Raw genomic sequence first — 17,675 nt, forward strand, 5'->3', positions numbered from 1 at the left:
ATAAAGTGCTTAACATCTTGATCAGATCCTACTGTACACGCTACATACATGATGATACCGGCGAGCTGTTCGAAGTCACACAAACTCGACAGAAATTCTGTCAAACAGCCTTCCTTCCATCCCCCTTTACTGTAACGCGTGCAACAGGGATGGGTGCAGTGTGAGCGTGGATGTGCCGCCAACGTGTAACAATAAATGATCTTTACACAGGAAACATGAGGTGTATTCTACTGAGTGTGTGTATGTGTGTGTGTGTGTGTGTGTCAGCAGTATAATTACGCAACTCCTAACTGTGTGGCACTCAGTACACAACACAATGTATGTAAAGTAAACACACCACTGGCCTGGTTCCCCCACACAGGAAAGTAGGATAACCAGCGAGTTTAGGCACATAGACATACAAATGAAATAACCAGGGAGTTATGAGTGACACACACACACACACACACACGATACAAAAGCGAGAGTTATAAGAGACACACACACACAGAAAACAGGGAGTTGCTTTTTTCTAGACATTATTATGAATATGACCAGTGTGACTGAGTTACTGCGCGCGCACAGACACGGATACACACTCGTCCTACCACGGAGAGCTGCACTGTGTGTGTGTGTGTGTGTGTGACGGCGCCTGACAGAGAGACTGTCTATACCACCCAGCGCGCGCACACACACACACACACACACACACACACACACACACACACACACACGTTAACACGCAAGCCCGTCATGCTGCGCTAGCTAAAGCTAGCTGATTAGCTGGTTAGCCGGTTAGCTTCGGCTCCATGGAGAACAAACCCACTGACTCGGCGGGCTCTTGTTAAAACACGTCAGGCGGATGTAAAGCTGCTGGCGGCCCGGGGCTGAACGGCGCCAAAACCCGGCGTCGCGCGCGCTCCTGACACGCAGAGAAGCCCCCCCCCGCGCGCGCTCGTCCTGTCAACATCCAGCGACATGGGCGCGATGCGCGACCGCGAGGAGTGGACGGGCAAGCGAGCGCGCGACGACGGCGCCGCCGGCGACGGACGAACGCCGCGAATTCTCTCTCTTACTTGCCCAACTCCTCGTACAGCTGGTACTCGTCCGTGAAGCGGGTGGACGTGACGATGGTGGCCATGTCGCGCGCGGGGTGTCGCCTCTCCTAGGGCTGAACGCGCTGCTCGGACTCGGGCAGAAGAGCTCGCGCGCTCCGGGTGTCCTGCGCTCGGAGAGAGAGAGACATAGAGGCGGGAGGGGGCAGGAGGAGGAGCGGGGAGGGGGGGAGGTGGCTACGCTGCTGCTGCTGCCGCCGCCGCTGGCGGCCGAGGTGCGGATGAAACGCGGCCAACAACGCGAGATTTTCTCCAAAGGGTCGAGACAAGGGGAGGCGTTCGCGCATCGCGCGCTCAACAACCGAAACTAACCCCGGAGCAGTTCGAAACGCTCGGCTCGCAGTGGCGGCCGTTGGGCCCGAGGGATGGTAAACTGATCCTAGATCGGTGTCTGAATCTAGAAAGTAAAGGGAGTGACAGAAAAGGGAAGTCCAGGCAGTCCACTCATTCGAGCCCCACTGGCGGGAAGTGTTCTGGTTGCTAGCCCTTCGGGCCTCTTACGGTGTATGAAATAGGCCTTTGTAACGTTCCCATGTAAAACAGTGCATGCAACCCACAATGTCCCTTTATTTCTTAACAGTAATAACTCAGTCTTAGATTCTCATTTGTCAAAAATAGTTTATTCGTTTTTTTTTTTTTTTTTTTTTTTTAAATCTTGCTTCAGCCTGTCATGATTCTGTGGCTTGGCGAAGGAGTACCGCCATCTGTGTTCACAGGGATGGCATAATACGTGAAGGGTTTTCATGTAACCCATAGCCTAGAACACACTCCTTAACAGTACTTAAAGACAACACCCTTGTAACTCACCCCAATAGTAATCGCTTCAGACTGCTAATTATTCGTAGTTATAATAGACCTGTTTTTTTAGCTTGTTCCCTTGCCACGTGTCGAGCGTCATCTGCATAAGTTCACCTAAATTCCGATACTATCCGTGCGTCTCGGCATCCGCAGCCTTCCCGCACGTCCCTTCCTTCTCCTGACGCGTTCTTGACCTTTCCGTGAATTACGTCCGACCCGTAGGCGGGATTCCTCCGCTCCTGTTCGGTTTTATTGAAAGATTTGTTTCGTCGGTAGTCAAGTTTTAAAACCGTCCTTATTTTTGCTGCCTCGTAGTTTTGTTTCCGCAGGATCTTAAATTAAGACCATCGATTGTCTGCAAAGCAGTGCACGTGATGTCGAAGGACTGTGTAGCAATACTTCCGTGTCTTCCTGGGCTTCTGTACAAATGTAATGACAGCAAGCCGTTGCTGAGGTTGCAAACGCATCTTTCCATTACGCGTTCGGGAGTACGACACGCGTCCCCAGCACACGAGAATCACCGAGGCCTAAGGCCGCCCGGGCCGTATTCCTTGAGAGTTAGCGCTCCCGGCCCGGTTGCTCCATGGCCTGCTGCCCGGTCAAGCTGGCCAACTCACCAGCTGGGCATCGAGGAGCTTGTCAGGTGATCGTGCCATCAAAGAGATAAACATCCTGGTCCGCACATGGCCTCCAGTTCCTGTTCTTGTCTGCCATCTGAAAGGTGCCTGGTAAATATTTCATACAGGCCATATGCACCTACCTCCAGGTTAAAAAAAGAGACCATGCTTTGCATAAGAGAACCTTATGAATAGCCTACTTTTTCCCATGATTTCCTGTGACACCAGCACTCGAAGGAGCACATCCAGTCCAGGTGGGAATAGTAGGCACGTACTGTACACCTCTGCCAGTTTCACCTTTTCCGATTATTGATCTGAAATCCAGTGCTAGACGGCCAGTTGTACAGATGGGTAAACATGTAACGTTTACGCTTAAAATGGTAAGCTCGGTAAAGCTGATCCGGTGTGGTTTTTGCTTGTTATAAAAACAACCAGCACCGGTACTTCTAAAGGACATTGACTTTTACCATGATGTTAATACTCAACCCCCTGCTACTGCTGTAGCATCCTTGAGGAAGGTATTAGAACACTTTCTTCAGACCATTTCATGCTATGAATAAATGCATTAGCTAAGCTATGAAGTAAGTAATACAAGAGTTTGTTTCTTAATTACAATATATTATCATGGAGCTATGGTACGGGAAGCCAGTTGTCCTTTGGTCTGCTTTTAACATCAGATTTTTCAGTTGATTATTTACACTCTGTTTGCTGATGGAAAGTCTAAAAAGTATTCATTGTCGTTATGCTCAACAGAACAATATTGATGGTTTGACTCAGTATCACTATCAAGTAGAAAAAGTTTAAAAAAACGTACAACTTTTACTTTTTTAAAAAAAAACGTACTAGCGCATTGCCTTTTATGGGCATGGTGTTTCTTTCTGAGGAAACTATGAGGAAGGATATGGGCTAAGCCCTGCCATCCCATGGGGCCTGCTAGCTTTCTCACCTGCTTGCTTGGGCTCAGACAGCTCTGGATCTTTATTCATGGCTGCCTTTGGTCCATCTGCACTGCCACAGTAGCCAAGTCTTACTCTTAGCAAGGTGCACGCAGGTGGCTTCGCACATTTCTGCATGCATAACGGAGCACTGCACGCTCAGGGATCATGATGAATCCCACACCGGTTTTTTGAGCATGTGCGTTTAATCATGCCGTCAGTCAGATGCTGTCCGACAAAGCTCAGGTTTCATCTCCCAAAGGGCAACTCACCCATTCTCTTGGATTCAAGATTAACGCAACATGTTATTTATACCAATTTTTCTATATATGTATCCAAAGTACATTACCACCAACTCAAAGAATGACTCACTTAATCTTTCTGCACTTTCTATTTAGTTTAACATTAAACTCTTCATTGATTTTTAGTGTTCGTAACTTTCAAATATCAATGTAATTTCACTCAAAAATAACTTTGCAGAATAGATTGACTTGGTAAACCACCACAGAAGTACCTTTTTAGGGTTGATTAAAAAAATACAGTGTTCGAGAAAAAATACATACGCTATGTATTACTGGGGGGGTTGGGGGCACGGGGGCGCAGTGGTACTGCAGGCTTGGCCAGGTCCTGCTCTCTGGTGGGTCTGGGGTTCAAGTCCCACGTGGGGTGCCTTGCGATGGACTGGCGTCCCGTCCTGGGTGTGTCCCCTCCCCCTCCAGCTTTTCACCCTGTGTTGCCAGGTTAGGTTCCAATTTGCCGCGACCACACTTGGGACAAGCAGCTTCAGCCACCGCGTGCGTGTGTATGTGTTACTGCTGCTCTAATCTGAATAACTGATTGTTAGGTTTTTTTTAAAAGCAAACATTTGGGTGACATTTTGAGGATCAGGAATGAGTTACAACTTTCTCCATATAACACCATTTGGACAGTGTTTAACTTTTGAAAATTTCACACTGTGAACGGATTTCTGCAAACAAATTGCCTTTGTAAACTGAGAACTGATCGTATTCCCCTTACAAACGGACGCATCCATGCAGGCATACGAACCGACAGCAGTAAACAACAGCGAAAGGCTTTTTTTTCTTGATCGCTTTAATTTGGCAAGCAACCAGCTACATTACCATATTCTCATGACCATATTCCTCGGTGTACGTCATTGCCCTCCTCTTGCAATTGCTTTCCCAGCCACGAGACCCACTGCTGTGCTTCAGGCCTGTCAGCTGCAACCAGAGAGACTCTAACTGTATGCACTTTGAAGTCATGTTTTGCAGACCCTTTCCCAGGTTTGGCCTGTGCCCAAAACCCCAAGTGCCACACTGCATTTGAGGAACGTGTACGCTCAGCTCAGCCCCACCACCCGGTGAGCGATGGCAATGCCATTTTTAATTATTTATCACCCATTCCTCATGGAGTCAGATGAACATCCCCCCACGAGGCAAAATGGGCCGCAGTAAAACCACACACGCACGCTGTTTGAAACCGCTTGTCCTGAGTGGGGTCGCGGTGAGCCGGAGCCTAACCCGGCAGCACAGGGCGCAAGGGCGGAGGGGGAGGGGGACACACCCAGGACAGGATGCCAGTCCATCACAAAGCACCCCAAGCAGGACTTGAACCCTAGACCCGCCAGAGAGCAGGACCCAGCCAAATCGCTGCACCACCGCACCCCCCTCCCATAAAACCATACTGCATATGTTTAACCAGGAAATTGACACAAATAAAACATAATGGAAACCTTTCTTAAAAGTCTAGGAATAATTTAAGACCCTAAGACCCACTTTTACGTAATTCCAGACACAGATTTTTGTTTGATTTTGTTTTATAATTATAAAGTTTTATTGCAATCTAAAGTCTGCTTTCTACGTTGAGAATATTAAATTATTTGCTTGTGCAATGAAGCATATTCTGCAAAAAGCACATTACTCTTTATAGCTGTCTGAACTGTTTTCGCAGGGAAGTGGATTAAGAAGCTGCTCAGCGGGGCAATGAGAATCTCACCCTGGATCCAGGCCCATTGCCCAGTGTCCTCAAACCCAGCCAGTGACCAGGTCCGGGCTGACGTTTGCGTTTTACTCAATGCGTTCCTTTTTTCCAGAATGCCGTTGAGCACGAATCTTCACGGAACCGTCGTTGTGAGGAGCAGCAGTGATTAAAGTGATCTTGCCTCCCCTATAGGAGCAGCAGACGCCTCTGTGGTAATTACAGGGGAGAGAGCCATGTGAAAGTCTAATTAGAGTGGTGCAAAAGTTCCCTGGAATTAATTGCTGGATATCTGTGTTGATCCCTTCAGACATAACTGTGTGCATGAAGGGAGCGGAAGGCTCCTGCGACTGTCCAGCTCTGCCGTACTCGTTCTGCGGCCCATTCCAGGCAGCAAAGAGACTCCTCCTCCGTGCCAATCCCTATCCCGTGCCTGACCCTAACCCTATCCGATTCTTCCAAACCTCAACGTACTGTCTAAAATATCCTTAATAAAGACCCTCCAGGCTTTCCGCTGTGCATGGAACAAGATGACACCGATGATTAGCAACGCTAACAAAAACAGCGACGGGAAAAAGATCTCGTCTTGCGGAAAATTCGAGTTATTGATTCTCCACCCTACGCTCCTCCGCGTAGAACAGGTTCCGTTTTCACGTCACGCGCGGCCGAAAATGTCAAATCAATACACGTCGTGTGCCGCTTAGACTTGTAAGCAGATTGTTACAGAACTCAAGTGGGGCTGCTGCCTTACAGGTTCTCACCTTATTTTTTGGTTTTCATTTTCCCGGTAAGTGGAAACATGTTTAGACGGAGCAGAGAAGACAGCTCTATTTTGCAGACAGCTAGAGGAGAAGAACGCTCAGGTTGCAACATGGAGGTAATAGTGCTGGAGAAAAATAGAGTTTTTCTGCCAGCAAAATGCATTTATTTCAGCCTCACTCACGAAAACACCCCGATCTGCAAGGCGCCCCTTAAAAGTCACACTGCAATGCCAGATTTGCCCGTTTCTTAATCTCGAAGGATTGTGGTTTAAATGACACGACGGGTAAGAACCAGGATCCAAAACCGCAGGATTTGGCTGATAGCGTCAGGTTGTAAACTCATCATTTACTTGATGAATTCAAGTCTCTCTCAAAAAATGGATAAAAATGTAGTTGTTCACAGCACTCCGAGCTGAGTCATGCGATGCGAGATTTAACATTCATCCCACACTAGTAAGACGAATCCCCTGTGTAACTGGGTGCTGCTGTTCAGCAAATCTCAAAACAGTTTTTACACAAATTCAGATGGCAATCTGAAGAAAATATTGATCTCCGAGTCCGTTCGTTAAAAGGAAATTCATTAAAAGTGTTCAAATCTATAATACATCCAAAGTACTATAGAGAACTCAATGTGTTTTACCCCTCCTTGTGTCTTGGAAGGAAACACAGACACACAGACACACACACACACACACACAGTGAGCAGCGATCCGCTGTAGCATCCAGGCATCTGGGTGCCACCATTCAGTGCGAGTGTATTTGCGTGGGCGGGTGTGCCACAGATTATTCCCGATCGCATCTACAAGTAGGGTCTGTGGAGGGAGAGCGGGAGGTGTGATGAGGCTGTGGTGAGGCTGTGACCAACTGGAGAAGGAGTTTCAAGGGGAGCAAATGCGTCAGACAGCTCAGACACGCAGATGCACCTTGCGTATTCCAGGCAACGGGGGAGACGCGGCGAGTGGATTATCCTAGGCCGGAGGCCCGGCGGCCGATGTAGAAACAGCCAGCCGATCCGCACCACCAGCTGCCACCCGCTTCCTCTTCTGCTTCCCATTCCATCATCTCAAGTGTCAGCAGGTGGCCGCACAAATGGACAGAAGCGCTTTTGTTCCCATGTTGCAACAGCAAGGACCCTGTTTTCGGCTCCCAAAATGACAACCTCCACTTTCAGATACGGTCTCAACACCTAGTGCTGAGAAGCATCAGCTCTCCTCCTATCATTTGAAACACGGGAGTCACATGCAGTAGATAGTGCTGGACAGAGAAGCCAGCATTTAAATTTGCATGCATACAATTTATTTTTCATTGCGCCAAAACATTTTGATCCCATGGAGCTGACACTTTTATACGGACTTTTTTTTGGTTTTTTTTTTTTTTTTTTTTATATATTCACTAATTAGGTATTTGTGGGGGGCATGATGGTGCAGTGGGTTGGACCGGGTCCTGCTCTCCGGTGGGTCTGGGGTTCAAGTCCCGCTTGGGGTGCCTTGCGACGGACTGGCATCCCGTCCTGGGTGTGTCCCCTTAGCCCTGTGTTGCCGGGTTAGGCTCCGGCTCCCCGCGACCCCGTATGGGACAAGCGGTTTAGGTGTGTGTGTGTGTGTGTGTGTGTGTGTGTGTGTGTGTGTGTGTGTGTGTGTGTGTGTAATTAGGTATTGCCACAGTAAATCCAACATAGCAAGCCTAATTAATTATATACAATCAAAACTGCACTTAACAGCTACAACCAAATAAATTCATGTTTTTTCTTGGCTTCTTTTAGAAAAGACTGCAACTTCTGTTAATCACATTCAGGACATTGAACCAAGACAGACCGTTTGGCCCAGGAGGAATAGCTTATTTCTGTTCATTTTATTAATTGAACTTCTGTAAGGTTAAGGAGCCCAAAAATAAAATAGAATATATATTTTTTTTTAAATTTTAACATATATATTACAATGCATTTGCAAGCGTGACACACACATTTACACTCAGGAGCTCTGTTTGCATTCATCAGGTTTGCCAACATGCTCCGCAAAAGATGACAGTAATAGACCTAATGGATGAAATATTGCTGGAGCTGCTGTCTGTGTCCATAAGCCATGACTTGTTCTCCAAGCCCTACGAGTAACTCGATCACTGTCCCATTACTTTGTGTTTGCATAGGACATTATCAGACCTTCACCTTACCGTATTCTCCTAGGAGCCTCAGCATTTAGAACAAAGACTGAAGCCTTCAAGCCTTCTCTTGATAGAGGCAATTAAAAATCTCTCTCTCTCGGCTCCATAGACCTCAGCACATCGCCGCGGTAATTTTAAACTTTCTACAGCGAGGACAAAAGAACTACAGCTTTCACACTTGGTGTAACACCGCGACCAGCACGATATTTTTCTATTTCGATTTACAAAAAGAAAACAGTTTCACTGTTTATGCATATTAAATTGCACAGAACATATCAATGGGGAATAGTCTATCATGGTCTTTTTCAGTATTGTCATTCCAACACACTCACACACACACACTCACACACACACACACACACACACACACATTTTCAGAACCGCTTGTCCCATACGGGGTCACGGGGAACCGGAGCCTAACCTGGCAATGGGGGCATAAGGCTGGAGGGGGAGGGGACGCACCCAGGACGGGATGCCAGTCCATCGCAAGGCACCCCAAGCGGGACTCGAACCCCAGACCCACCAGAAAGCAGGACTCGGCCAACCCCACTGCACCACCGCACCCCCCCCTACTCTGCCATACATATCCATTATTATTACATTTTCAGTTTTCCTCTATTTACACAGCTGGATTTAAAGCAAAGCATGCATGTAGAAGAGTAGAACAGCAGAACCCCTTGTCTTAATATAAAAAAAATGAAATCATCAGTTTGAAAGCTGAATGTTAATGCCTCAACAGCACACATACTTTTTTCCTTCATCCTTAAACCCAGATCTCATTCGCAGACCTTTAACATTCTGACCATAGCTTGCCAGATCAGCTATTTCCATATACTATAAGCAGTGCTGGATGGGGCCATTAGAATAAATGAAGAAGGTGAGTAACACTGTCATATGTAGTTATTCAAATGACAGCCTTCTAAATCCCTTGAACACCAGGATGAACGTCGGACAATGACGGAGCTGCCGGATGGCGCAACAACGGGGACACGGGGAGCCCTTCCCCTTCTTATGCCGCTCATGGAACCACACACACATCACAATTCGGAATGCTCACCATCAGGTCTTGAGCTGCTTTCCCCAACAAATAAAATAAGATTTCAAAAAAAAAAAAAAAACCTTTAAAATTTTACTTCTAAGCTCAGCAGTGCTTGGAGAAGGGAGCAGGCAGAGAGAGAGGTGGAGACAGAAAGAGAGGGAAAGTGGGTTGGCAGGGGATGAAGTGGGGGGTGACCAAGGGAGGTAAAGAAGGCGAGAATGCTGACAGTGCCTTGGCAGAGACAGTGAGAGCTACCCCAACCATAAACACACACACTGCTCACCCCCTCTGCCAAGGCCAGTGTCTTTGATTATATTACAATCTAACTATTGTATTTTGGAAGTGGTCCTGATGCAGTACCAGCAGGGTGGGCCTCCGTCCCTGGTCGAAGGTGACAGAAATGCGGAAGAGGGCCTGACCCATTTGCCGGTCCCCTCTGTGCAGATCCCAGCCCATCTGCCCCCGCTTGGCTTCAAATCCTCCGCACTACTGTTCTGCAAAGTCTCATCAGTCTGACAACAGGACAAAAAAAAAAAACAGAGCAAACGGCATTGTATAACATTTATGATCAGTTTAGGAGGCAATATGTTCCCAGAGGGTGGCATGGTGGCGCAGTGGGTTGGACCGGGTCCTGCTCTCCGGTGGGTCTGGGGTTCGAGTCCCGCTTGGGGTGCCTTTCGATGGACCGGTGTCCCGTCCTGGGTGTGTCCCCTCCCCGTCCATCCTTATGCCCTGTGTTGCCGGGTTAGGCTCCGGTTCTCCGCGACCCCATGTGGGACAAGTGGGTCAGAAAGTGTGTGTGTATATATTCCCAGAGGACACCAACAGTGAAAAGGATTGAGAAAGTAATAGGAGTCTTCCCCTTAAACAGACCCTTTTCTTTTCGTATTTCTACGGCCTTGGCTATATAGACCGATGCCGTTTTTAGAGCGAAGAGAGGCGACAGAGGACCAACGAGGCCGAGTGTGAAGCTCGAGCGGAGCCAGGATGAGCGGAAGGTCAGAGACGTCGTTGGGAAGACAGCTTCTTTCTTGAGGTTTGCTGTCGTCGTGAATTTTTCTTTGGACAGATGGGCGGGTGACACGCGCACACCCACGGCTGTCTATCAGGAGCGTACCGGTAAGGAAGAAGAGGAGGAAAAAACATGGCACAAGTCACACCGCCTGTCACACGCCCGCCCGGGAAAGGCCCCATTGTGCCATCTGGTTGTGAAAATGATACCGGACATGAATGCTTGATGATCCCAGTGAAGTGTTTCACAGAGGAAGGGACACTAAGCCATTGAATCTGGGGCCTGTGACCTGCAACCAATAGAGGACAGAGTGCCTGTTGATTCTCTTGAAGAGGTCCTGAAGTTTGCACAGCCTACACTGTCTCACTGTAATTGTCTTTACCTTTTTCTACTGCCACACTGGTTCAGCCATGTCTACCCTTCAACCTGCACAACCAGAAGGACATTCCCCTCCATGAACTCAGGATGGTTACATGGCAGAAAAACATCCTGGTCACTGACTGCCAAAGAGATGAAAACTCCCTTGCAAATCAACAGTAATGTTAAAGAACCAGCCAGACTTCTGCTTCACGGGACTGACTTTTCAAGTTTGGGATGAGCCAATGATTCCTCATCGCAGCTTTGGATCGTCCTCCCGGATCAAGTTCTGTCCAGCCATGTTCCAGAACTCAAACCTCTGCTGCTGGATACTGGAATCCTCCTTCCTGGACCACCAATACACTGAATAATTGTAGTCAGAAAGAGGAAACCTTCACTGGTGTCCACTGCACTGTTGTTCTCCAGACCCTTGAAGATGTTACTTAGGCATCCTGGTCAGAGTAAGGAGTGTGATACCCTAGATGGGGAAATGCATCAGGTCCTTGCTAATGCATTTCTCCATCTAGGGTATCACACTCCTTACCAAGACCTTTAGCAACAGGCTGTGGATGAAGACCACCAGGTCCTCCACCCGCATTGAAAGCCCTTGACTCACTGCTGCAGTCAGTTGAAAGGCACAAGAGACAACCTTGCAACACAGGCAGTGGCAGGACCTGCATGAAATCGTTCTTGGTTCTACGTCCAGCAAGCGTGGACATAGTGTGTCCACCTGCCAACCTCTCCACCAGTTTGGGGTGTCCTAGGGCATGCAGAGGGGCTGTCGATGCCAGATGGTGGAATGCTGGAGACCTGTGTGGATCTTATGAGAGTAAGTGCAAAGCAAAATTGGGCAATACATCCAAAAACTCCACGAAAACCATGAGGGTATGGGCAGACTCCATCTTTCTCCTTCCGTCAAAATCAATCTCCAAGGATGCTTCACATCGTGGCAAAGCGTGAGTTCCGGCTCGCTCAGAACTTCCCTGACATGGATTTTCTCTCAGACGACACGCAAGGTGGTATCGATACATTCTTTGAATACATCGTACGTTGAAAAGTGAAATTAAGGAAGGCAGCTAATCCAAAATCCACATTTTCTAATGCAGCGGGTCCCCTACTTACAAGATGTGAGCAACCAGTTTTTGGCTGGTGTGTGCTTCTTGAGGAGTATCTAGTGCACATTTTTCATAAAGAGAACTAACATAACCATTCAATCTCCGGCTCTGAGGTGTTAACCAACTAACCAACCAATGTCTACAACCGCTTGTCCTGAGCGGGGTCGCAGCGAACCAGAGCCTAACCTGGCAACACAGGGCGCAAGGCCAAGGAGGGGAGGGGACACACCCAGGACGGGACGCCAGTCCATCGCAAGGCACCGCAAGCAGGACTCGAACCCTAGACCCACCAGAGAGCCAGACCCGGCCAAACCCGCTGCACCACCGGACCCTTATCTGAATTACACACTTTGAGTGATGAACCAATTAAGTTAAACGTTGGGGACCAACTGTGTATACGATAATACCGTGGACAATTTTCTAAACAAATATTCCACCCTGTGCACCGATTCATATGAAACATTCTGAGATAAATGGATTTAAGACCCTGCGGGTGGAGATCACACTTTTCACTCAAAGAACAGGGCGGCTGGTAGTATAGTGGTTAGACCCACAGGTCGCAGGTTTGAATCCCACCTCTAGCTGTAGTACCCTCGAGCAAGGTACTTACCCTAAATTGCCCCAGTAAAATTACCCAGCTGTATAAATGGGTAAATAATTGTAAGTAGCTTAACACTGTACATCACCTTGGAGGAAGAAGAAAAGAAGAAGAAAAATCACCAGACAGCTATAAAAAGGGCACTAATGTTCCGGCCGACACCGTGGTGCTGTCAGGATTGGACCTCCCAGGATTGCGGCAGGACTCGTTCTCCGCTCCTTCGTCGGCTGTGTGCACACGGGCTGGTCGTAGTAATTTTACACTTTCACGTCATCTCTAGTCAGCCCTTAAATGACTGGCATCTGGATGCCGGAGGCACCGAATTCCTGGTCGTCCACCACGATGACGATCACGTGTGACCACGCGGGGCGAAATGTGCGTGGCGGCCAAGCCGATCAGCTGCCCTCAGCGCAATTTCGGTTGCGTTTGGCTCCTATCTATATCCGCTTTCTCACGGAACACCTGGTCCCTCTGGCTTTTTGGCTGCCGAAGAGCACCGAACAGCAAGAGCCACTTTTCTCCCAGCGCCGTTCTTTTCCTGAATTGGAGCGCCGCCACTTCCGACGCAGCCCTCTGCCCCATTGCCCTAGAGGAAGGCTATTACGAAAACTCCCGCTGGGTCGAGATTATCGAGCAACCGCAGGTACGACCGGCCTGTCCTGTCCGTGACCGAACCGCTTCCGTGGCGCTCTCGCTTGACGTGGTCGGAGACGCGTGGAGCGAAAACGATCAGCTGTGTGTCTCCGCTCTCTGTCCCACATTCCCGCCCTCTTGGGTGTTCCCGCTCAAAGAGACGGTCTCTCAGATCTTTCAGGTCACGTCTCGGAACATTACAAACGTACGGTCTTGTAGCGTGAAATCTAATACAATCCAACTGCTGTATTTTGGAAGTGGCCCTGATGCAGTACCAGCGGGGTGGGCCACTCTGGGGACAAGCCAAGGGAAACAGAGTGGTTGGAGGCTTCTTGGAAGAACAGCAAATCTGATGAAGCCTCTCTTTGGGATTATTAAGCTCAGATTTCAGGTCATCAAGGGTTACTCTGGCCTGCTCCTTAACTGGTTTCTAGGGTATCAAGGAGGGATTTGAACCCATGCAGAGAGAACTCACCGAAAGACCCCGGAATGAGAACACACACACACACACACACACACACACACACACACACACACACACACACTGACTGAAACCGCTTGTCCCGAGCGGGGTCGCGGTGAGCCGGAGCCTAACCTGGCAAAACGGGGCGTAAGGCTGGAGAGGGAGGGGACACACCCAGGACGGGACGCCAGTCCATCACAAGGCACCCTAAGTGGGACTCAAACCCCAGACCCACTGGAGAGCAAGACCAGTCCAAACCTGCTGTGTCACCACACCCCCCTGACCCTGGAACACATATGGGCTTATTGGACCATCAAGAGCAAGATTACAAAAACCAGATCTCGGTTCAAAGGTTCATCGACAGGCGCTGCGTAGAAAGCGATCCCAGACTCAGCTGCACACACAAAGCGAGCTGGTCAGCCTGGTACGGGGAGAATGAGGGCAGATGTGAACAGGGGTGTGCGTTTACGAGTTTGGTCCATTGCCGAGAATAGGGATTAAAAGTCGGACGAAGGTCGGCTCGGCCTCTTACAAATCAGAGCCGCGAGAGCATCAGGGAAGCGGGAAAGAAGAGATGTCCATGCACTGGTATGGGGCTGCAGCTGAAGTGGGAGTAGAGAGGTGGGATAAGAGAGTGAGAAGAAAGTGGGTGGGAGGAAAATGCGAGAAACAGCAGAGGGGAGGAGAGAACGGTTAGGATGAAATCCCATCACCCTGGGCAACAGCTTTTAAATAAATAAATAAATAAATAAATAAATAAATAAATAAATTAGAGCACTTGTGAAAACACTGTCAGCCCCTGCTGGTCAACAGCTGTTACTACATCACACTGCAAACTTGGTTTAGGAACTAAGAGTTGGGCCTCGACTTACTGACTTCATTGGGACCATCGAGCTGTTCTTCACAGGGGGACGAGGTGACGCAGCGGGTTTGACCGGGTCCTGCTCTCTGGTGGGTCTGGGGTTCGAGTCCCGCTTGGGGTGCCTTGCGATGGACTGGCGTCCCGTCCTGGGTGTGTCCCCTCCCCCTCCGGCCTTGCGTCCCGTGTTGGCGGGTTAGGCTCCAGTTTGCCGCAACCCCGCTCAGGACGAGCGGTTTCAGAGTGTGCGAGCGTGTGGTGTTCTTCGCTTCTCTACGTTTGTAAGTCATATGCAACACAGAGCGGCCAGGGTTCCTCAGAAACTGTATATGCAGATACCAGTGCAATGCATGCTGGTGACAACATCAGTACTGGACCAGGTGGCTTTGCATTTGGATCTCTTTCGCTGTTGAGAAACAAAAGAAGGTCAGCAATCTGGCGAGCTCTACAGGTTGGGAAGCGACAGCATGGTAAACGGGAGCTTCAAGGACAGGCTCTTTCTGTAGCAGATTGCGGAAAGTGACGGGACGGACGCCCCTCCTTGGGGTGAGGCCTCACACCTGGGCATTAGGAGTCCTCTGGCAGGAGCGTTTGACATATTGTAAATAAAGCCCAACAAAGAACTGTGCTGGGCTCTGTACCAGGACCCACCCACTCCTTTCTTTCATTTAAACCTCACATCACATGAAATTTAGTAATGATCAATATGAGCGTATTAATAAGACACAAAGGCATAAGACATTAAAAAAAAAAAAAAAAAAAATGAGAGCTGCATGTTGTTCCTGTTGAAGTGCAGACAACAAATGTGCCTCAGTCAAAAGGTGGTGGTGGGGGGGACGACCCAGCTGTACAAATTTAGAAATTTTTAAATAATTTAATGCAGCACTGTGTGACTTTAAAGTGTCAGGTAAATAAAATAAAAGGCTGGTACAGCGAGTAGCGCTGCTGTCTCACGGCTCCTGGGTGGTGCGAGAGAACGTGGGTTTGAGTTTGCATGCTCTCCCTGTGTCTGTGTTGGTTTTCCCTGGGCGCTCTGGTTTCCTCCCACACTCCAAAGACATGCTGTCCAAGTTCCCCCATAGTGTATAAGTGACAGAGGGAGTGTGTTCCACTGATGTCCGGATGAGCGACCCACTGCAAGTAGTATCTCTAGCAGTGTAAGTCACCACGGTGAATAAGGTCTGGGCTGATAACACTACATAAAGTTCATTGGAAGTTGCTTTCTAGAAAAGAGTCTGCTAAATAAATGTAAAACAGATGTACATTCTTTGCGATCATAGCTCACATACTTGTCATCCTGTTTCACAATCTACAGAAAAGGGTCAGTAGAAAATCCAGTTTGAGACAAAAGGTCCCTTTAAGGTGTGTCGCAGCGAGAGAGCCAAGGCAGCCAAAAAGAATGTCTACATGCACAATTAACTGCTGTCGTGTCTCAAAGACCGGCTACGCCCCAAGGAAAGGCCGTCACGGTCTTCTGCACGGCCATCTTAAACACGAGAGACGAACACGTAGCGGTACGAAAGAGCCGAGACGCAAGCCAAAACGAACACCTTCCGCTTCCGAGCGCAGGACTCTCCCCGTCACGCCGTAAACCGAGTTGTGTGGGTCAACCCGGAACACCTGCAGCTTCTCCGCTGCGCACGGTCATGTTTCGGGCAAAAACAGACAGCACCTAAAGGATAAACAATAGTTTATTTGCATATTAAAAAGTTACAACCAATAAAGATCTAAATTCAAAAAAAAAAAAAAAAAAAAAAAAAGAAAGAAAATGCAAACAATCTTAGGAATAGTCACATCTTGCAGTTGTTTTCAAAGTGATTAAGATTAACATAAGGGTTAGGAATATTGACGTGTAACCGGATCGCACGAAGAGGAATGACTTCTCTTGGGGACAGTGAAATGGAATCCATCCTGTGGTGTCAGCTGCCAGTCCGTCGTGTGTGTCTCGGCGTTGTGCTGAGAGGACCCTACTGGTCCCCTTCCCTCTACCAGCCTTGCTTCACCATACCTGGGGGTGGAACAAAACAAAACAAAAACCAAAAAAGATGCAAACGAACAAGTCCATTTCCTGCCAGCAGCCAGGGCTGGACAAATTCTTCAGAGTCCGTTTAAAGCGGAGCAAGGAAGTGCGAGATGACGACCGGGGGACCGAACCGTAAACAGTTCTTGATCACAAGCACTCAACTGCTTCTGCGAATCCTTGCTCCATGAGGGGAAGGGATGCTGCGATCTAGACGGGTCATCTTGAGAGCCTTAATTGAAGAAAGCAGTCATTCGTGGTTGGAGATGCGGGAGCGAGTAGAGAGGCGAGTCCAAAACTGGTATATTGTCTCGTACTGCTTGAACCCTGTGCTCCAGAGGGACACCGACAAGTCAGCTGGGGGGCAATGCTTTTGACTGCGAGGGTACGGGAGGAAGAAACAAAAAGGTGAAGAAGGCGATGGCGCCAGCGGCTGGTGAGCGCAGCACTGGGCACATCTCCCTGAGGCTCAAGTCTTACGCCAACAGCGCAAAGCCCTTGTGATCGAGGCAGCCAATCAGAGCAGAGTTTCAACAGCGGCTGTGTCGCCGCTGCGCAGCAGTCCCTCCTTCCCGTCAGCTTTGCATAGATGGTGCAAGAAGTGGAAGGTTATGTAGAGGCTGAGGTCAGGGTTCGGGGGTGGTCCGGAGATCACGGTTTTCACTTCGCATGGCTTGAGAAAAGGCATTTTGAGCACAAGTCCAGTAATAAATAACGCACAGGGTTCACTTCTCATGTCTAAGCATTAAAAAGAGTGCCCCTCTTCCCTCTTCTGCACTGTCTCAAGGTGTTATTCTTCCCCAAGAACTATTGTTATTGCAGCTCAGGTGGAGGAAACATGCCACATGCCTTCACTCGATGAGCCCAGCCCAAGCAGAGTCACCCCGAACAGGCCCTGACAAAAACTGCATACAAAGTTAACCCAGTTTGAATGTGCTCACTGGTCGTCTTTCACGCATTCAGTTTCATACACGACAGCTCGTACCACAGTTAGACATGGATTCCAAATGCTTGTTCACTTAGCTTTTACCACAGATGGACTATACGGTGTGAAGTCACTTCGTTAGAGCCCTTCGTAGACATTTCAATAAGCAGTCGACTAAAATGGGATCACAAATTACACAAGAGAACGACATGATTTAAAAAATAATAATAATAAAGAAAAAAAAAAAAAAAAACTGAGGACAATCACAAAAACAATAGCATCACAGACTCCCAGAAGAATGACAAACCACAT

The 17,675-nt window shown here is 48.6% G+C and overlaps 1 protein-coding gene across 20 annotated transcripts in view; it reads right to left on the reverse strand.

Annotated features, from left to right (window-relative positions):
- Positions 1-1,332, reverse strand: part of camk2g2 (calcium/calmodulin-dependent protein kinase (CaM kinase) II gamma 2) — a 76,160-nt gene extending 74,828 nt beyond the window's left edge. For 6 of the 20 annotated variants that reach the window (XM_018766267.2, XM_018766269.2, XM_018766268.2 and 3 more), the window contains exon 1: positions 1,056-1,331. In XM_018766267.2, coding sequence (XP_018621783.1) covers positions 1,056-1,120 — 65 coding nt within the window. In that variant the 5' untranslated portion in view covers positions 1,121-1,331. Of the gene's footprint in view, positions 1-1,055 lie in introns of all 20 variants that reach the window. The other 14 variants (XM_018766263.2, XM_018766262.2, XM_018766261.2 and 11 more) reach the window with 5 other exon arrangements.
- Between the last annotated feature and the right edge of the window lie 16,343 nt (positions 1,333-17,675).

The sequence above is a fragment of the Scleropages formosus genome, chromosome 8, assembly GCF_900964775.1.
Source record: "Scleropages formosus chromosome 8, fSclFor1.1, whole genome shotgun sequence".
NCBI lineage: Eukaryota > Metazoa > Chordata > Actinopteri > Osteoglossiformes > Osteoglossidae > Scleropages > Scleropages formosus.